General features: G+C 37.9%; 1 protein-coding gene across 2 annotated transcripts; it reads right to left on the minus strand.

The window, feature by feature from the left end:
* Positions 1–605: 605 nt before the first annotated feature.
* On the minus strand, positions 606–21,326 carry ccm2 (CCM2 scaffold protein). 2 transcript variants are annotated; one of them, XM_005460318.4, is made up of 10 exons: positions 20,912–21,326; positions 13,300–13,476; positions 12,869–12,952; positions 11,827–12,010; positions 11,544–11,680; positions 11,097–11,232; positions 10,811–10,868; positions 4,823–4,943; positions 4,552–4,690; positions 606–2,415 (listed from the first exon to the last, which is right to left on the minus strand). In XM_005460318.4, the coding sequence occupies exons 1-10, from the start codon at positions 20,939–20,941 to the stop codon at positions 2,111–2,113; spliced, it is 1,371 nt and encodes a 456-aa protein (XP_005460375.1). In that variant the 5' UTR covers positions 20,942–21,326; the 3' UTR covers positions 606–2,110. The 2 variants fall into 2 exon arrangements, with proteins under 2 accessions (XP_005460375.1, XP_005460376.1); XM_005460319.4 differs by lacking the exon at positions 20,912–21,326 and adding an exon at positions 14,137–14,299.
* Between the last annotated feature and the right edge of the window lie 1,122 nt (positions 21,327–22,448).

Raw genomic sequence — 22,448 nt, forward strand, 5'->3', positions numbered from 1 at the left:
CAACTGCATCAAAAGGTGGTGTAAAAAAACATCAGTTTACTCCCATTCTGCATGACAACATTATAGCACAACTATCCAGCGAACACTCGTTAGGACACAAGACTGAATGTGTACTTGTTATATCCCTCTTTTGTTCGAAGAAAACTGTGTCTAAAGCCAAAGATATTATCTGAACCAAAGTGTAGTTTAATATGGGTTCCTCTACTCCAATCCCATAAATGTCATAGAATGACTCCAGAGATTCACATAGTACGATGCAGAAATCTTTAGTCACCCCATATTTTAATGGGAAAATGTGAAATAGGTGCAGCAATTTATTGAAACGTGCAAAGAAATAAACTGAATAAGGAAAGAGGAGAGGTTGTACAATTATAATGACCTTTATTCTTTAACACACCCTGAACTCTGTTAAAGAAATGGCAAGAAAGCTCTCCTAAGTATTTTTCAAGAATAGTTCTTAGGCTATACAGAGACATTCAAAGCTCTTCATTGGATGTTGGCCATCTTTTGTTCCATTCTCTGTCAAGATGCTCCAACACTGCTTCAATATTGTTGAGTTCCAGGCTCTGGGGAGGCCAATCCATGACTGATTCAACAAAAGAAATGTGAACAAACTGTGTTTTTGTGACAGGCGGCTGGTAACAAAGTGCCTAAAGATACAATTTAAAAGATAGTTGGTTCTTTGGTAAGTTGCTTGCTAGGTGGAGACAATACTGGTTCATCCCTTGACTTGGGTATCTTTTTTTTTTTTTTTTTTAACACTTGAAGGATTTGTGTCTGTGTCGAGTAGCTTGAAGAACAAAGATATTCCTGTGAAAATGTTCAGGTACAAGGACTGAGAAAAGGGTGAGAAAAGCCGAGTTAAAGTCTGCTGATGGGCTTTTACGGAACGGAATGTGCTCAACTCGTGCTGTCCTCAAAATTTCCCGTCCCCAAGACTCACAAAACTAATCCCTGACTTTGTGGGCATTCAGCAGCATCCAGCCTGGCTGCTTTGATGAAGCTCTGAATGAGATTCCACTGCAGCTTAGGTGCATCCAAGCAAATGATCATATTTGAACTACAAAACTTCACTTTGTGTCAGTTCTTATGTATAGAGGTCAAATGAAGAGCTAGTGAACATTGATAACGCAGCAGACAGGTGGTAAGGGATAATACTATAGTTTTTATGCAACATCAAGATGCGTGTAAATTTTGCAATAAGATACAATCAGTGTAAAATAGCTGTTATTTAATAACCATGTTTTGCTGAACAACTGTAGTTACAGTTCATAATTATCTGTCTGTGAGTGACAGACAGCAGGCAGCAGTACTGCAGTGTGAAGGCACAACATAACAAGATGACCTGCATGTGAAGAACGACTTTTTAAACGTTATAAATTTACATCAGCCATCAACTAACTGGCCTTGTCAAATACAGTCCTCACTCACCAAATGAATGAGAATTTGTTTTTACAGCATTTCATCGGTCAGTTTGAGTAAGGCAAAAATATGTAAATAAGTAAACAATGATAACAAATGATAGTGTAAAACAAAGCAGTACACAAACCTTACTGGAAAAAAAAAAATGGCGCAAAATGTTACACACACCGTAACACACAATGTGAATGAAGAAAACCAAAGTTCTCTTTGCGGATGAAGCTGACTGATCTATAGCAAACACAAAAACAGCCCCAGGCTTCACCTTCTAAAATGTGTACACAGTCCTCTGATGGATTATCCACAATCTTCAAAATTAGAGATTTCAAAGACTGAAGATATTCGCTACATTGCTCATAGCAGTGGCAGATACTGCCAATAAATGAGCACAAAACCAAAGTAAAAGTTTTAAAATAAATCAGTCTATAAAACCAACAATCCAACTCACTCCGTTTCATCTACAGGGTCTGCATAAGTGCATTTGTTGACTTAATAGTAACAACTTAAGGCTTTCCTTGAGTGTGTAGGGACTATGGAACGTCCTCTTGACAATTAGAGGAAAATAGAATAAATCAAATCTTAGGTCAGTGCTAAACGACCACCTTCATCTCATACACTCACATCATGCCTGCTGGAGTGGCCATCAGTTCATGTCCACAGCTCCCCAAACTACCCCCCTCTGTTCCCCATGTCAAGGTGTCACTGGATCCTGGTCCATACTACAGCCGAGAGCTTCAATGTCATTGCTGATATCGGTGATCATACGGTCCCATTCATCCCCCTCAGAGGGCTCATGGCCTTCGTCCGAGGCAACACTGTCACCACTTCCTCCTGCTGCTCCGTTGCCATTGGTGGTGGAATCTGAGGCAGAGCTTGCTGTGCGCTTGTAACGACCAAAGCTGTCAGTGATGATGCCTCGGCCGTCCTTCACACCAATGGTCTCGAGGAAGTTCTCAAAGTGTTGGCTGTCCTTCTCTGGTATGAAGGGCCGCAGGCCTGCAAGAGAAAGAAAAAGCTCTGAATTACTGCACATTTTATTGAAGTATTTAAGTTACTTTAAAAGACTGACAGGGACTAGAAAGAGAGACCATATTTCTCTATATTGGCTTCTCTTCATTGGCTCTGTTAAATCCAGAATTGAATTAAAAAATCCTTGGAACTTGAATAATTAGGCTCCATCTTATCTTAATGACCTCATAGTACCAGTCACTGGTATCGCCACATCAGAGCTCTTGGACTGTGTGCTTACTTGTGGTTCCTAGAGTATTTAAAAGTAGAATGAGCGGCAGAGCCTTCAGTTTTCAGGGCCCTCTTCTGTGGAACCAGCTTGAAATTTGGATTCGGCAGACAGACACAGTCTTTACTTTTAAGATCAGGCTCAAAACTTTACTTTTTGCTAAAGCATATAGTTGGGGCTGGATCAGGTGACCCTGAATCCTCCCTTAGTTATGCTGCAATGGGCATAAGCTGCTGGGGGATTCCCATGATGCACTGAGTATTTCTTTTTCAGTCCCTGTTCTCACTCACTATGTGTTAATAGACTTCTCTGCATTGAATTATTACTTGTTATTAATCTGTCTCTCTTCTACAGCATGTCTTTTATCCTGTCTTCCTTCTCTCACCCCAACCGGTTGCGGCTAATGGCCGCCCCTCCTTGAGTCTGGTTCTGCCGGAGGGTTCTTCCTATTAAAAGTGAGTTTTTCCTTCCCACTGTCGTCACAGTGCTTGCTCATAGGGGGGTTGTATGATTGTTGGGTTTACTCTGTTGTATTATTGTAGGGTCTACCTTACAATATAAAGCGCCTTGAAGTGACTGTTGTTGTGATTTGATGCTGTCTAAATAAAACTGTATTGAAAATTGAATTGAATACACAAGATCTGTTACATCTGTCTTAGGTAACACATACACACAGACAGACACACACATAAAAGTATGTTCTACTTCAGTCCCACCATGCCCTGAGACCAGTCTATTGGCATGTATGTCTGAGGTGTTGCTGTAGCCTTACATGAGCGCACCATCTGTGATCTGACTGTGCTTGGTGAAAATCTCGCCAGAAACAGGTACTAAGATGAGCACTCTAATAAGTACTTGTTCCATTCATGTAGCAGCTCCGTGTCCTTAGCCAGCAAAGCTGCAGGCTGTCCTCCAGGAGTGGAAAGAAAAAAAAAAATCCTGATACTTGCAGTCTATGTGAACACAGGTGACTGCTTGATACATGCCCACAGGAGGCAGTCCTTGCATTAAAGATCTCATTTCTTTTTTTTTTTTTCATGTCACACTTTCCTAATAACTAGTTGTGCAACCTCTGGCAACAAGAACTGCAATCAAGCTTTTATGATAACTGGCATTAAGTCTTTCACATCTCTTTGGAAGAATTTTGATCCACTCTCCTTTGCAGAATTGTTTTAATTAGACAATTAGCCATGGGTTAGCCATTCACAGGTAGCTTTTCTGGTATGTCCTGCTGCAAAACCCAAGTGATCTCCTTCAAGATTTTCTAGTAGAGAGGGTTCCATCGATTACTGCAAGTTGTTGAGGTCTTGAAGCAGCAAAGCAGCCCCAGGCCATCACATTACCACAACCATGTTTGACTGTTGGTATGATGTTCTTTTAATGAAATGTTGCAGTATTTTTACACCAGGGCTATTTTTGTCTATTAAAAATGTTTGATGATCTGAAACATCTAAGTGTAACAAATATGCAAAAAAAGATAAGAAATCAGGAAGGGGAAAAATATGTTTTCACAGAACTGTATTATAGTGTTAGTCTAGAGAATCTACTTAAAAACACAAACTACTTTTTCTTTTACTAGTATATATGTACATTCATACCATCAATGTTAGAGTACCTTACAAATGTTATTGCTTGAAGTTGGTATTTTACTTTTTAGTATATTTTCTGTGCTCTTCTCTAAGATGTACTGCTTAAAATATCGCTATAATTAGATCAGTGGATGTAATTACTGTTACATAAACTATGACTACTATATTAATCACACAGACACCTAAAAAGAATTACACATAACAAACTAAGACTTCAGCAAAAGTACAAAAGCTAACTGCTAACACTTTACACTTGATGATATGAAGTTTAAATTAATTGAATCATGAGTTGCAGTGTGGGCTTACCGAGCAGAAGAAATTTCCTGCTGTCCCCATAAAGTTGGCGCAAATTAATGCAGAACTCATGAATGGAGGCACCGTTACGGTATTCATGGAGCAAAGTAGCAAACTGCTGGATCTCCTGTGATGAGAGCTTTGTTCGCAGCTAGAAAGGGAGGGGGAAAAATGTAAAAATACAAACAAGAATGATTACAGTTTTGTATGAACATAGTTTTCAATAGTGTTATTCTCACAAACAGAATGGGACAAAGAAAAGAAGAGAAAGTGAAAGCCATACTGTGGTCATGTAGTCCTGCAGCAGCTCTGCAGCTGTGGTGCTGAGCTCGCCTTCGCTTGCAGTTTTGGTCTGAGGAGATGCAGGAGTGGAAGCAGATGGAGAGCTTCGTCCTGTAACTGCACTGTAAAATGTAATTCTAGATGTTTGTTATTTCAACATATTATTCTATATCAGTTTGACGATAGATGACTGAAGTTGTTGTTATAACATAGAATTACAAGTTAAAAACGTCCCAATTACACCAAAAAAAGCTAACTTGAAAACTCATGTCCAGCTAAATCAGCAACTTATGTGAACTTGACAATGTGGGTAAGTTGAGCACAGCAGGATTCAAAACTGCCTCACGTGACTGCTACCGAGGTGCATCATGGGGAATTGGCGGTTAACGACATGCTCACTTTACTTGGACGTTTTCTAATCGTCTTCTTTGGAATATGCTTTCAAGGTGAGTAACATTGGTTATAACTATAAGGAAAGAGAGCTACAAAAGTTGGAACATGTTTTGAATTTATGGCATGATGTGTGTTTTTCTCTTTTACTAAAATGTTTGCTTTAGCTAATGTAGCTTTAGCCGACAAGGTCCAGCTTGTGTGTCATGACCAAACTTGACCTAATAAACTGACATATGGCCTTTTTTATGGGTTTAATGTGGCACTGACCAAATCACAAGTATTGTGCCGCTAGCTTTAAGGTTGTGCACTCAACCACTGTTGCGATATTAGCAAGCTAACTCAGCTAATTAATAAAGCTTATTTCATATTGTCTCTGTACTTGTAAATTTCTTTCAAGTTCACAGGCTGTTGTATTTTGGTGGAAGTTCATTTTGGCAATATTTCCAATAACTGACTGGGTTCAAAAAGAACTTTTTGGCAGGACTCCGTTGCTTGTTGTCATCTGTTTACCCCTATGTAATCACTTAAGTTGTTATTAACTGCTGCATGCTAAGCTGCAAGAGTGCACTGAGGACTGAGACAAAATATGGTCTACAAACCAGCATTATATTAGTTTTTATCAGATAGTCCTCCAGTGTGTTTATTTTTTGCTTTAATTCTATTGTGCAGTTATTTGTTACCCTGAAATGCTTTATGCTTAACAACAGCTCACTATTTTGACTTATTTTTGAACTCTTGTGATCAGTATGACTAGATTGTGTGAGTTTCCATACTAAAAGAGCTGTAGTGATAAAATAATTGGCATCAGAGACACTGATTTTTGGCATGGTATACTGCAGAAGTTTTTTTTTTTTTTGCAGAAAATTAGCAAACATGAATAAATGGCGAAAACAATATAATTATAACATATATTTTTATTTTACTTATTTTAGGTCTGTGAAGCCAAACTTGATGCTGGGGATTTATTTTTGTCAGTGGAGTCAAATGGTAAGTTACAATTTGTGCATTCTGTCATACTGGAAACACCACAGATTATATTGTAACTTAATAGCTCTGTAGAACAAATGATATAAAGATTGTAGTGTCAGGGTACTTCTTAAGAAGTAATATGGCACTATTGATGATCACATGCAGGTGGCATAAACTAAATATTCAGATGTGCTACCAACAAATGATTCATTAACAAAAGCAATGGAGCAGACTGTTTAGGTTCTTGTGGTTGTAATAACATCCATAACTGCAAGTTTGTCATTAATTTATTTTCACAGGTCTAGATGATCACATCTGTCTTTGTCATTTAAATGAGGTGGACTTGCAAACTTTGCGCTCTTTTGGGTAAATTGCTGTCCACTACATATACACAGAATGTGCACAGTATTTCAGATCTAAAAAGGGAGTATGTAATGGACTTGCTGGCTTTAATGTAAAAAGCCTGTTGTGTAACTTTAATGAGGCAGTTGGACTAAAACAGTATTGCTCATCAAGGTAAACATCTGAGGAATAAGGAAATTGTTACTTGTCCTTTTACTCAGTGTTCTTTTAATCGCACGTTTACTAAAGTTTTACATCACATAAGTCATTTTCACAATCATTCTACTTTAAAAGATTTCAAGACAGAGCTTATTGTTCTCTGAACTTCCTTGTTTGCTGAACGGCAGGTAAAGTGCATCTTTTGTTTGTTTGCTTTTGTGTGTTTGTGTTTTCTCTAATGGGCCTCAGATGACGGTTTGCTTAAATTTGGGTCTCAAAGAATCTTTTTTTAATTCTGCCTGTACTCTCCACCCCTCTTCTTCTATTGCTCAGGTTGAAGCAGAATTTGCCCGTCTTACATCTTTTGACCTGAAAAGGTTCCTTTTTGCTGTGCTTGACCATTATGGAGAGGTTCGTGGAGCTGTACAAAATCAAGAGCGGCATAGGAGGGCTAACTAGGCTCATAAGATGCTTCGGTGATGATGTAAGTGTTCAACTGCGAAATCTAATCCTTTGTTTAAGTTTTAGGTTATCCAGTTCAACTGATGAACTCATTGAAAGAAAGCTGATAAGTAAAGTCTGTCATCATATTTCACAACTGGACATTTAGTGTGGTAACTTTTACAGAATCTATGTATATTGGTGGTAGGTTGGATATCATATTCTACTTGAATGTCCTGATAAGCCTGATTCAAAATCTCCAATGATAATCATATATTGATGGAATTATGTATCAAAAAGCTGTGAATTTGGAGCTGTCTACATGCTTCATAAACACTGTTTAAAAAGTGTTTTTGTTTTCTTTTTGACTTCTTTGACCAGAGCCCTACACAAAGGAAGAGGACAGAGGACCTCATTTTCTAAAGGAAGATCCCTCACACACTTTCAAGACTGTGAAGGTTAGCATTGTTTCTTTTGGTAAATTTAATAATGACAGCACCACAGTGGATTTTAAATGAAACATGCGCCATCTATGAAACAATAGATGCCACATGATAACATGTGTACTTTTTCCTCACCAAATGTATTATTACAAGATCTTTGACACTGGATTTGGTCTAGGTTTCAGAGAAACTAACTGGCAAGCTAGCATTGATATTATTAGTGTCTTGTGTTTATTCATGTCTTCACCAGGGTCTTTGACATTTCGCTGGTGTACTGTTCACTTCAGCTTTACGTTTGATTTCTCACATTGTATATTGTAATGGCAGAGATATTAGGATATTTAAGGGGCTGCAGTGGCTGCTACAGCTGTGGGGGGCAATACTTTGGTGAAATGTCCTGGACCCTGGAAAAGAGACTGTGTAGACTGGGTAAGCAATTAAAGGTTACTGGCCGAGAGTCATTGGGCAGCTGGGTAAAGGTGGATGTTGATATTCAGTGCCAATTATGCAACCTGTTCAGCCATGTCTATATGCTCTTTTTTCATGCTGTTAATATAGGGGGGAAAAATAAACTTTAATCAATAAACTGATTAAAGAAGCATTGTCTATGGAGCCATAATCTGATCCTGTAGTGTAGCTGCAGTTTGCACATTTCATGTATTCTCAGCCAGATTTGGTTTAGAGCACAGCCAATATTTAGCATAAGTAGATTTAAATTCACACACTGGTGATGGCAAGCTACATTGTAGCCACAGCCGCCCTGGGGGCACTGACAGAGGCGAGGCTGCCGGACACTGGCACCACCGGGCCCTCTGACCACCACCAGTAGGCAACAGGTGAAGTGTCTTGCCCAAGGACACAACGACTGAAACTGTCGGAGCCGGGGCTCGAACCGGCAACCTTCCAATTATAAGACGAACTGTCAACTCTTGAGTCACGATTCAGTCATCCACCCATGTGTGTGAATGACTGAATGTGTAAAGCACTTTGGAGTCCTTAGGGGACTAGTAAAGCGCTATACAAATACAGGCCATTTACCATTTAAATTGAAAATTTTGTTTGAATTCTGCAATTGAAGACATGCTCAGTTATTTATGAACATGATCTTTGTTTAAAGCAAGAAATGGATTTGTAACATGGGGGTGCATATCTCATTCTGAAAAAACTTTAACAACTAATAAGTGTTACCCAAAGCCAATCACCATCATCCAAAGCATCAGTATGGCTCTTCTTTGGAAAGACATGAATTCTTAAGCACAAGGGATATTGTGTAATTGTAATTGTGTAATTTTTTTTTTTTTTTTTTTTTGTCTTTGAACCCTTTTATAGCCGACAGGTATTGAAGACACGTTTTCTAAGAGGATGAAAGTTGGCATTGCGATGGTGAAAGAAGAAGACATCATCGATGTGTTGGTTGTCCTTGAGGCGGCAGTAATCCTGTCTAATCTGAGGAATGTCTCAAGTGCCATTTCCATGCTGATGGGCCTTCTTTTTGCCCTCAACGTAGACTATCCAAAGGAACTTAAGGACATCTTTGAAGTCATTCAGAACATCCTAATGAACATTGGTGGAAGGCAGTGCATCTCACTAGTGCATGGTCTAAGAAACAGACTCTTGCAGAAAGCCATGCAGAACTGTAATTGTATGCTCACAGCATACAATTGCCTTAGTGTTAAGGACAGTTTTTATTTTACTGTTTGTTTTTTTATTCTTGCAAGTTCTCATTCTCACTTTTGTATGTCACTAAATGACTACACTTTACATTCCAGATTAGACAATTACTCATTTGTTCATGGTTTAAGAAACTTATGTGAACAACAATATAATGATGGACTTTGCAGATGCTTATCTCATGCAAGTCAGTAGTTTTTCCTTTGTTTTGCAATTGAGCAGACTCAAACTGATGTTTCTGAAATATCCATATTATCAAATGTTTCAGAAGCATGCACTCATTTTCAGAGATATTGGTTCTGTGGAATTTGTTGCAATTGTAAACGAAGACAAATACAAGAGTTTGATGTCTTAGTTGTTATAAACTGATCTTTACTGTCACTTATCAAAGGTTTTGTACTATTTTAATATTTCAAGTTTTATGCTAACAGGTGTGACTGAGCACAATGAAGTTTAAAAATTTTGCAAATGTAAAGAATAACTTTTCTAAAATAGCAAGTGTCCCGTTGATACATTACATTAATGCAGACTTTATGTTGTTACTTCACAAGAATCACTACTGCTCCTAGAGTATTGGTCAGAATTTAATCTTCACCCAAACTGGGCTCAAGACCAAGTTCAAATTTATTGTTTCACAGGGAGCAGCCTTTGAGTTTTGATGGATTGTGAGCCTGATGAGCTACGCCACTGATTTTTCTGTTTCTCAGATGACTAAGATGGCACAATAAATGGTGAATGTTGGGTGCTCATGAGTAATTGTCTTGTCATGTTCTTAAAACAAACTTTCTGTATGAAATGATCAGATAGACTTTAATGGAATCTGTGGGATTTAATTTTTTTTTCTGTAAACAACAGAAAATTAATTTAAAGGAATGTAGATATTTAAACCTGAGATCTAAGATAAACCTAACAGGTAGTTTTGCTGAAATGGATGTTAGAAAGCTAAAAAGAACAACAAAAAAAACTTAAGATGTTCAATACACATTTTTCTTTACATCCAGTCAATCAACTCTGATAATTAAAATGAAACTGATTTACAAGTTCACTCAGCTACCTTAAGGAGCTCAGTTAATTAATAAACTTAAATCAACTTAGCTAACAGATTATGTTAGTTAAGCTAAAATAGATTCCTAAGTTAAAAGAACTACTAAAGTATTTGAATTAACTAAAAAACTCAAGTCAACTGAACTAGGACAAGAGTTTAAACAATAGATTATTTTAATTTAGCTGAAAGGGTTTTCCCAAGTAAAAATGACAATTAAAGGAGTTGAACTGACTAACAAATCTCAGTCAACTAAACTAAGACGAAAGTTTAGACAACGTGATTTTTCATTAAGATAACAATTGGTTGTGTTATAAGAACAAACTCTATTTCTTGACTTAACTTAAAATTTTAAGGCAGCCCTGTACCTGATATTTTTAAGTTGAAACAACAAGTTATATTTTACAGTGTGGGAACTGACTGAGAGACCGCAGCACATTTAAGTGATGAGCAAAACTTTCACATATGTGACAAAACTTTGAAAAGAAAAATGGAACTGCACTGTAGCTGGACTGAGCTGTGTACTCACAATGAGCTGGGTTCCTCTTCAAAAGCGTCTTTGACATCTACTTTGCTCGAAGAGTCATCTTTAAAGTTAACAAAAGGAAATATTAACAGACTAACAATCGATGGAAAATCTTAAATTTCATTAGCTTAAAAAGAGCATAAATCTCTAAAGATTTCCACAAAACAGCACCAACCTACATGTTCTAAAAAACAATTTTTTAAGCTTCTTATCAAGTAAACCAAATATTTAAAAGTCTGTTAATTTTCCCATCACTTTTGTCCATATGGAAAACAATGTTCTGCTTTACCACTGTACTGAGAAAGGTGTCTGGTTGGTGTAGTTGCACCATCAAAAATGGCTCTGTCTAAGAAGTCGATGGTTGATTCTGTGTAAACAATCTGGAAAACCTGGCTAAGCAAAAGACACAACTCCTCGGCTGCTGCCTAAAAAAAAAAAGAAGAAGAAGAAGAATACAGTTAGTGCACAGTTTTTATCATGCAAAACACATCAAAACTAAAATGATCTCTTTGAGATTGATGAATGCATCATAAAAAATTTTAGTTTGTAGATAGTTTCATCATACACTTGTTTCATCTTTTTAAATTACCAGGATAAAAATCCATGTTTTTGCTGGTTCCAATTCAGGTTCAACAGTGCTGCAGGTGGCTCGAAGCCAACATTTCAATTTAGATCTTTAAACCCTGTCTAGCATTTCAAAAGGAGTCTGTAGTTTGCCTCACATGCAAAATGTTACCTTATTATCAACTGCCAGCACAAGCAGACAGCAGACTTCAACAAGCACAGTGCCACTTTCTGACAAGGAGCTCCGAGTTTGAGACTTATTGAGATCAGGACATGAACTGGGACAGGGCGAGCCGCCTGACTCCTGGGCTGAAAAAACAAAAACAAAAAAACCCCCACAATCAGAACAAACATATAATCAAAACTTTACTTATTCAATTTTTATGCATGAATCCTGATCCTTAATATCCAGAATACTTTTAGCAAAAGTCAAACCTGAAAAGCTTTGTTTGTACCTGTTTTTATCACTACAAGGTGTAATGAGTCATCCCTGATGTAGGAGACAGCAGCAATGTCATGGATGGGCACTCTTAAAATGATGTCTTCTCCATCTCGCCATACTAGCTTGATGTTGTATGCTGACAAGCTCACGACTGCATCCTGCTCTGATGTCAGCTGGCCTGCCAACTGATGTGACTTCTGAAATACCGTGAGGGAAATATTTAAGAAAGATGCTTTCATTTGTCACTTTGTGATATAAAACTATTCACCACCCAGTTAGCACAAACATCTCATCATGTTAGATATGCAGACAAGCCTGCTGAAGTTCAAACTGAGCATTAGAATGGGGAAGAAAGGCGATATAAGTGACTAAATGTAACCCGAGTTTTCCAGAAACTGTTGACTTACTGGGATTTTTCCACACAACCATCTTTAGGATTTACAGAGAATGGTCTAAAAACTGCCACTTCTCTGTATGACAAATACTTTGTTGATGTCAAGTGGAAAATGTTCTGACTGCTTTGAGTTCTTGGAAGGGAACAGTAAGTCAAATAAGGACGTGTTAAAACCACGGTACGCAGAAGAGCGTCTTTGAATGCACAACAAACCTTGAAGAAGTTGGGCTACAACAGCAGAGGACCACATTGGATACCACTCTTATCAGCTAAGAATGGGAAACTGAGGCTAGAATTCACACACACAACATATTGTAACATAGTCTACTCAAATGGCCTCCAAAAATCACCACATCTCAGTCCAAATGAGCACAGAAGATTTGCATTATGCACTAACTGTGCGCTGTCATGTCAAAATGGATCAAAATCTCTGAGGAATGTTTCCAGCACCTTGATGAATCTATGCTTTGAACAATTAAAGTAGTTCAAAAGGCAAAAAGGAGTCCAACCCAATTCTTACAAGGTGTACTTAATATATTGTCCACTGAGTATATGTGAGTTATGTAGAAATAACTTTTCAACAGTTTTGAAATAAAAATCAGGAGACGGGGGAGTAATCGCATTTAAAGATTCCGATAAATCTTCTTACTCAGGTACTTACTCTCGCATTGTCAATTAGCTGCAGGACCTCCGTCCTACTTGATGGGTTCAAGTATCCTGGAACTGATGTCAGCTGCCCCAAGTACTGAAAAGGATAGAGGAAAAAACCCCCACTTCATATTAGAGAAAGTTGCACCAAAATCTAAATTTAAATAATAATAATAATAATAATGATAATAATAATAATAATGATAATACTAATAATAATAATAATGATAGTACTAAAAAAAAAAAAAGACTAAACCTGACATAAGTGAACAAAACGATTAGAGCTTCAAAGAAAACATAAATGGTCTTAATATGATCAGCTTTCAGGGTCAAAAGTTTATTTTTGCACTGAAAGTCTTCTCCAGTAGTTTCTCACAGTTTAATGGCTCTATAGAATCTTAAGTATATGCATGGGAGCTTAACATCTGTCCTCATCACACTCACTTTGACTTCCTTCTCAATGTAGTCATTGAGCAGGATGTCTGGGTCGATGCGGTGGTCAGGCTGAGAAAGTGAGAAGGTGTGGAGGGCCCTGCGCTCTGTGGCCTTCTCCTGGGCTTTCTTGTCCCTCCCCTTCTCTCCTTTCAGGAAGACTCGCTTGAACGGAGAGACGATACCAGGCTATTGAATAAAGAAAGAAAGAGCAAAGGTGGGAGAAGTAAGAGGAAAGCAGTCTGTGTAACAGTAACTTGAACTCCCTTTTTAAGTTTGAGTAAATACAAGTAGTAATTCCCTATAAGACCATATAAGCCACATACATGTGTGACAATCTAACACTTGCAAGTGGAATTACGAGTTCAGTATGAAAAAGGGAAGCTACGTTAAATTTTGTTGACAGTTCTTCTTGCCTGGCCTATAATTTCTGCTGAGCCCGTTTCCCCTCACTGTGCTGCTAGTTCCAAAATAAGACACCACAGAATTACAAACCTCAATGTTGTGCAATACGTTACGCTACAATACTAACAAAGGCACATGTAAACAGTACGTTTTGTGATTTGGATTACCTTTTTCAGGTTTCCTTACCAGGAGCATGCATCAAGACATAGAAAAATCAATTTTCATTCTCTCTCAAACATATTTTTTTTAAAGAGTCTGTTTATTTCACTTCACTCCTTTGTCTGCATATAGCTAGTACAACACTATGCACCAGTGTTGATCTCTTACATGATTTAAACCCAAATACAGTTGCTTAACAAACTCTGACATATTGCCTTTGGAAAATGTTTTAAAAGCACAAAAAAGATAAAGCCTGTAAAAATAATAATAATACTAAATTCATACCTCGTTCTCCATGAACCCGCACTTCGGGGATACGCCTATGCAACAAGCTTGCAGCCCAGCCACAAATGCTCAGACACTGCCTAAACTAAAGATCACCTGATGCCTCCACTCACACGCAATGACAGCTGCCAACTGGCGAGAGACACTCAGTATAGCACACAGGCTATAGATGTCAGGGGTGTGTTCCCCCACAAAGGAAGGGAAGTGTCTCTGACTTTATACTCAAGCACAAGAACAGGAAGGAGACCAACCACAGCTTCCTGCAATGACACGTGTATTGATGCTTTGAATATTTTGACACTTTTCTGCAGCAAACTTCTCATGTAGTTTTGAGAACTGTTTGGCAGATGCTGAATGCAATTTTAGTAAATGTGATTCAAATGTACACTTTTATTTCAAAACTTATAACATTTCGATGTGATTGCTTATTTCTATCACAGGCACAGGACTCTGCAAGACTTTGAAAGTACATTTATACATACTGCTGCTAAACCACAGAATTAGACAACTTTGTCTCTTTCTCCTCAGCTAACCACAGCTATGACATCTGCAACGCTGTTTACAGTGCAGACTTCAGAAGGTGAAAAGTGCAGGCAATCTAAAGACAGATGTTCATTTTTTTTTGTAAAAAAGGCAAATTATCAATAGTAAAAACTGTTCTCTGCAACACTAAAAGCAAATCAAGAGTAGACATTTAGAAGTTTGCAAACACCATCTACAACAGAAGGACTACTTTAGTCATTTGTAGTTCCCTGTATCATCACCGTAATACTTCTTTAAGCCTAGTGTATGGTCACCATATCGGTTGTGTGGTACGCCAACTGTAAAATCAACATGCCAACATTTATGCTAGTCTTGCAGCAATGTTTTCCTGATGGATAGAAGTTGCCACAAAAAAAATAAAAATCTCTTAATCAGTGTAGGTGTAGAAGTCAATGAAAGTCATTGAAACAACAAGAACTCAGAGTTTTGTTTTGCATTTCCAAAGTCTTCTCAACAAAGTTTCATCTCGTCATTTCAAGCTATATCACATTTACGCTTTACAATATGGGAATCTCAGAGCCACTATATATCACTGAAATGATAGTCAAGACCAACCTACGATATAATTGACACTAGACAAAACACTTTACAACTCCACAACTTTATTAGTGCAAAAAAACCCATCAATGTATTTTCGCTCAAACAAGCAGCTGTTTTTTTATGTGCATTAAAGTTATATAAAAATGTAACAGTGCAAATTCCTTGCTGACAGTTTAACCAAAAGGCATTTCCAGTGGAAATTGGCAGACATATCCTCAGCATAACCATGTATAATATCCACAAAACTTAAAAAGAGGTTATACACACACAATACGGTAATATTATGTTGAAGCACAGTACGTATCACTCCGCGAGGCTCCTGCCTATGATAGCCGTAATGCTTCGACAATCCATCAAGCGGTGCGGGTTCGTAGCTTAGCAAAGTCGTACTAAAACATTTGACAGATTTTCGAGCGCCGTGTACCACATAAAATCGTTTCGAGGTCAGTAAACACAACCAGAATTCATACATAAGGCACACGGGATTATAAGGGACACTGTCGATTTTCAGAAAAATCAAAGGATTGATTTTAAGTGTGCCGTATTTTACAAACAACACGGTAATAACGACGGCCCGCTAGCATGTGCTATCAAAAGTAGTGTTTTGTTGTGTATCTGACGGACGAAAGCTAAACCAGTTCCACACCACTGAAGTTGCAGCATTTTTACAAACCAATTCTGGTTCATCCGTTTCATTTAACGATCCCCTTTTGCTCTTCTCATTCTGCGTCGCCGCCATGTGTGTATGTAAACATAGGCACTGCGCATGCGCGTTTTACCCATATTCTATCGCGATATTTCATTTTCCTATCGTTGCCCAAAATTACACCGGTATTACCGTGAACGGTATGATATGGCCCAGCCCTATTTCTTACATAAAATTATATCATGATTTCACTGATATAGCTATGCCATGCATTCACGTTCCCTAGAACACACAATGAGACAAGCCCAGATAAGTCTAAAAGTGAGAGTCATGTGTTAGTCTCCAATGACAATTTCTCTTGCAAAATGTGCAGGAAAACTGTCCATACTACAAGGGAAGACAACTAACTTGTTTAGTCACTTGAGACCAAAGCACATCATTGGGTTTAACTAGGCTGTGAAGGTACGCAAGGAGGAGATGCTAACGGGTGGTGATGAGCAACCCAAATGTAAATAAATGACTCAAGCTGGAGGACTTGCTACTTAAACTCCATATGATGGGAAGAGTGAAACCGTGGATGGATATGTATGTTCAGCTTTAACAATCACTGTATCCAGACATATGTTTATTACATGAGATAATCTATAATACTATCGGCCGCCTTTGAGATTTGCCAAGCCCTACTCTAAATAAAATGTGCAGAACTATTAGGTCCAACATAAGAGGGGACTGCAGCGTGACTAACCAAAGCACCACTTTTGTGCAATCAACCTTCTCCTATAAAGCAATTTAAAGCCTGAAATGTGCTTCCAAAGAGTTAGAATTTTTTTTAAACAGATTTCTATATCTTTTGTCATGATTTGAGAAGATAATGTCATTAATGTCACTATATTAGTTTCTTGCTTTTGTAGAATTTCAGTGACAGTGATAGTTGTGTTTTTTTCTCATATGCGCCTCTGTGTGTGTGTGTGTGTGTGTGTGTGTGTGTGTGTGTGTGTGTGTGTGTATGGAGGTATGTGAGTGTATGTATATTTTTGCTAATTGAAGTTCACATAGTCCCTGGCAGAAATAAATAATTAAAGGAAAAATCATTTACAGAGTCAGTTACATGCTGGTAAAGGAGGACTTTAAAGAACTGGTTAAGAAGTAGCGTTGGGCAATTGGACGAATATATCAGCTATTGACGATAGGCTGAGCCCATCGGCGATCGTTTTTACAAGGGCGACTTATTTATTTATTTGCCCATGACTAAGTTTGGTAATAATGATGGAGCTAACAGAAGCAGTCAACAGAAAATAATAATAATAATAATAATAGCGCTGTTTTAGCAGCATGCTCTTTCATCTGCGAGCCTCAGAGTGCGCCCAAATGCTGTTTAATGGAGCTGCATTAACACTGACAGCCTTAATTTTTGGGGGGGAAATTAGTTCACCCACAACATGTTGTGTTGTAAATGTGCCAATCAATCGTTCTACATTGCTCCGCCCACCAAAAAGTCTGCGCATGCGCAAATATATCGCTCATCGTCGATTATTGGACTGACGATTATCGGTTGGAAAATTTTTACATATCGCCCAACCCTATTAAGAAGGCTGAACCAAGAAACAACATTCCATGTAAAATATAATTTTCAGTTTCATATTTGACAATATTGTGCAGGCTCAGATTAAGTTACAAGGTTAGTTATTATTATTGTTAAGCATTAAGCAGTTATGTTTTCTTTTTACTGAAAATCTCCAAGGAACACACTACCTACGCTACATTTATGCTTTACCTTTGACTTATGCTGTTAGTATTCATGCACTTTAATGCTTCTGCTGGTGACTTGTGGTAATAACAGCCACACTTTGAAAGGGTTAGTCTGTCATCAGTGACACTTGAAAAGGATGGAAATCCCCTTGATTTTGTTTGCGCCAATAAATAAATGCTGCTACCGGTGAGCTGCAGTCACTGAGTCAATGTTATTCAGCATCTTGTTTTCTATATAATCAGAAATATCATCACAAATTTGCTTGAAATATTATAACATAATTCTGATGCTATCTCACCCACTCCCAACTATGCCACTCAAAAACTCATGTTACAAACCAGGCTTTTTTATATCTATGCTAAGAAATATCAGCACATAAGAGACAAACTAAATGCAAATGTAAAAGCCATACTTTCACTCACACAGACACCCATACATGTGTGTGTGTCTGTGTTAATGTATGTTGTTTCTTACGTGCTGATATTTCTTAGCCTTCAGTCAGTATAGAACTCGAGCTCCATCACCCACTGCATTATTTAATAGTATGCAACTACTGAAGGACATTAACATTTTATGGCCTTTACTTGTGAAATGTGAGACTATGGTTGACCCCATAAATGGCCACAAGCTGATGTGTGTTTTTATTTATAAAATACATATAAATGAGGAAACTGCATAGTTTCTGTGGGGTGTGACAATAATGAGTATAGATAGACTTTCACATTTACTTCAAAACAATGCAAGAAAACCTAGACCAGCTGTAAGAGAAGCCAGCATTCTCAGAGAGGGAAAATAACCGGCTAAGTCGGCCAATTCACTGAGACCTATTCAGAAACTCGGCCTAAGAATAACAACCAAATCCTACAAATAATCATCTTTTGCTCATGAATGAACCATTCACAGTCAAGTATTCAAGAACATTACCATATACAGTTGTAGAAAAAGTTTGAGGACCCTTGAGGTTTACCAGAATTTCTGCATGAAATATTCATAAAAGGTGTAATCTTCATTGTGTCCCCTTTAGAATCATAAGGTCCAATCTGACACTTTTGTCAAACCTTACTTATTCTAATATTCTTATTCTCTGACAACTTAAAAATAATGCAAGTATTTAATTTTTAACTTTTCAATTGCAACTTTGAAAAAAAAGTGTTTCTGCAAAAGGATTCTTTAACTTTGCATTAAAAGGTGCTATCTACGAGCCAATAAGAACTTGATGACATGTTGAAACCAGAAAGATTTTGATTGGAGAAATGAAATGAGTCTGGTGCTCAGTTGGCTAGCATGAGGGTATTGAAATGTGTTTCTTTTTTTTTTACAATTTCTATTCATTCATTCATTTATTCATTGAAAAGATGCCACTTTTTTAAGCATTGTCTTGTCACAGAATGCATTACATTTGATTTAATCATACTTGTGGAGACTGTTACATTACTAATTGTACATTTTAAAACTAATTATAAGTTAACCATTTATAATTACTTGAAAATCTGATTTCACATGTTGTAAAAAGAACCTAATGTTTCCAAAGAAAAAAAACAGTTGGTAGAATTAAAAGGTTTATCTGCATTTCACTTGTTCAAAAGCTTTATAAATTTGATAGTGTTCAAGACTATAGATTTAAAATACATGTAGGGTGTGTGTCATAATCATATGTGAGTAAGACTTATTCCACATGTAATTTTTGCGATGTGGACTGCAAAAACTTGAAAACATAATATCTCAAAACTGGTTAGAATCCATAAAGAAACGTATAATTCTAAGGGGATGAAACAGCAGTTCATCCCATCAGGGATGACAGAAACTCAAAACAATGCGCATTTTCAGCATTCACACTATAATGTTCCACTAAGGCACACACCGGTAATTTTTAACCTAGACTTTGCTTGCAGAATACCTGCCTTAATGCCTCGCTATCTGACAAATATACTAACAAGGAGGATCCATTAATGTATCAGTCAGAAGAATAATAGCAACACTTTATCGACTTGTGCAACTGAGCTTTTCCATAAAATAAATCTCAGCCAAATGTAATCCACAGTCAGCACCAAGTGGTACAAACAGGAACTGCACTACTCATGTTTAAATTTTTAAACTCTAGTAACATTGCACCACATGGTAAATAGGTGATCAGCTGTTTGAACACTGTCCACTCATAATGCAGATTTGCAATGAGAAGTAAAAAGCAACTTCCACATAATGACATTACAAAATTGTGGTTAAAAAGCATCCTACTGGAGTCTGGACAATCATTAGTGATCAGATATTTTGGGTGTAAGGTTCAGTGGAAATTATGTCTTATCGGGCTATGTGCACATTCTGGTATGTTATCATTGCTGGAAAACCATGTCCTTGAGAAAACAAACCATCTAGGTTATCACTGGATTTCTTCCCAAATTTCCCCTTGCATCAAGAGGAAGCTGAATTAGATAGGAAGACGGATTAGTGTCCCTTTTGTGGAAAAAACTACTGAATGACTAACACAATCATAACAAAGCGTCAGACATCTCAGTTTTCATTATGCTTCTTTTTCATGTCCTGCCATCCCGTTTCTTCCTGTTCCAGCCAACAGAACAGGAGCAATAGCCTTCCCTGTGTCTGCTCTAATGAACAGGATAAAAGGAGTGTCTCCCAAACAACTATCTGCTGCGTGTGTTTACTGTAACGACCTGCCTCCATATCAAACGGGAGCATGTACTGTATCAGTGTATCACTGTGTGAGGGCAGGATTGTTGGCACGACCAAGCGGTGCTTCTTCCTTTTAGCATGACTGACACTGATAACAGCTGCCTTTGACAGCAGACCCATGCCTGCCATATCAACGAGCTATTACTTTGGAAAACTCGGTTGTGCTTTCATTAGCTTTTTGGTGAACAATATCACTGAGGTATACCAGCATCAAGCTCGCTGTTTAAAGCCCAATATCTAATAATATATTCGCCTAATTGTTAATACACCATATTTTCCATAACGAACATCCACTATATTTAAGCGCACGAAAATATAAAGCGAGCAAATCCCTTACAACTTCCCAAACTTTACTTGTTTCTTACTATAATCCTTTCGGTACGTTGCACATTCTATTCATTTATAAGTGACGCCGGCTGGTTGAAAGCACAGTCTATCAGTCCGAGTCGTATTGGGATTGATTCCCCAGTCCGCTGGTCAGCTAACGTAAGCTAAACTTTACTTGATAGTTTGCTACTTATCTTAGCCAGTTACCAGCTCAGCTAGCTTAGCTAATAAGGTAGCAGGTAGTCAATCTGCTATAAAAGTGCGCAAATTGTCCAACTTACCTTTTTTACTTTTTTCACATCATCCTCCATTTCTATGGAAAGATTTTCATCTTCATATTCACTTCAGCTTATAGACCCAGGTGAGACGTGAAGGTTTTAGCCAAGCACTCATCTAAGACCAGTTAGCTTGCTAGCCTAGCTTAGCCAAGCCTAGCATTGGCAAAGTGATGCCCGATTTTGAGCTGATACCAAAACGCCATGCTAATTCTTGTGTAACTCTTCAACCATTAGAAAAAATCCCGGTGCCCCACCATTGTGGAAAAAATGAAGCCGATTTCGTGCAGTTTAAACAGTCAAAGAAATAGTTTGTGAAGAAGACAAACTCCAACAAAACAGTCAAAACTTTTCAACTGTGCCGCCATTTTGGGCGTTTAACTGTAATCCAGGCCCAGCATGCCTTGCTTTGGTTTGCACAAACCAAAACAGGGCAGCTGTTGTGCTTTACAGCTGTCAGTGCTGCCGGCTGATGGGAGAAACCAACTTCACGAACGGAGTAATTTGCAATTAACTGCAGTGAAAAATGAATTATGGAAACACATAATCTCAGCTCAGTTTAGAGGGTGTTTGCGTTTTATATAACTGGTAGGTCTCTTCGTTGTTTTTAATGCTTTACGTTTACTGCTTCATATGTACTCCTCTTTGCCCGGGATTTATTCAATTAAAGTCGAGTTTGAGCCTTCTTTGTCAAAAACAAATCTCGCTGGATTTTTAAACAATACCCCACTGACGTGAAGTCATCAGAGATTAGATTGACTAACAGCTGATGACTCTGAGAGTTTTTAGTTATCCGAATTTTTTAAAATATTCTTCTTTTTTATTGTATTAATTCCACTGGAGAAAAGAGCAATGAAAGTCGGTGGAAACGAGAGAATACATGTGTGTCGATGAGAGGGGCAGTTGCAAAGGTGAATATGCACGAGTAGAGGTGTAGATATGAGTAAATATGAGTAGAGGTAGTTAAGCTGCTTGAGTTTAAATACCAGGGGTCAGCCATTCAAAGCAACAGGCAATGAACAAAATAGGGAAAAATGAGAGTACGGCCATGGTGTAGTGGGTGGAGGTGAGTGTCAGGGGTGATTTGTGACGCAGCTGTAAGACCTGCTATGATGCATGGTTTACAGCCAGTGGCACTGACAGAAAGACAGGAAGCAGAGGTGTAGGTTGCAAAGTTAAAGATGCTAAAGTTTTTGCCGGGAGTGATGAGGAGGAGCAGGATTAGAAAGGATTATATCAGAGGGACAGCTCAATGGTGGTACTTAGGCTCTGTTTTCCCAAACAGGTGAATAAAGCAGGTGAAGGCTATTCTTTGCTGTATTTTTTCTGTGAGGAACTGGTCATCAGTGATTTCTTTCTCTAATTAAATTTCCAGCGGTTTCTTCTCTTAGATCTTTGACCCTCACTGTACAGAATTATGTATGTATTAAGAGTGTTAAACAACTGTAAATCAAACATTTCTGTGTGCACAGAATTAAAGCTGTATACCTGTGCATGAGCTATGACTTCATGCTACAGGCAAATTACACAAGTGTCTGTGAAT

Source organism: Oreochromis niloticus, linkage group LG15, assembly GCF_001858045.2.
Source record: "Oreochromis niloticus isolate F11D_XX linkage group LG15, O_niloticus_UMD_NMBU, whole genome shotgun sequence".
Classification (NCBI taxonomy): domain Eukaryota; kingdom Metazoa; phylum Chordata; class Actinopteri; order Cichliformes; family Cichlidae; genus Oreochromis; species Oreochromis niloticus.

Coding starts and splice junctions, on each gene's coding strand:
- ccm2 (XM_005460318.4), bottom strand. CDS start 20,941: ATGGAGGATGATGTGAAAAAAGTAAAAAAG. Junction 13,477..20,911: donor ATGTGAAAAAAGTAAAAAAG/GTAAGTTGGACA, acceptor TTTATTCAATAG/CCTGGTATCGTCTCTCCGTT. Junction 12,953..13,299: donor ACATTGAGAAGGAAGTCAAA/GTGAGTGTGATG, acceptor TATCCTTTTCAG/TACTTGGGGCAGCTGACATC.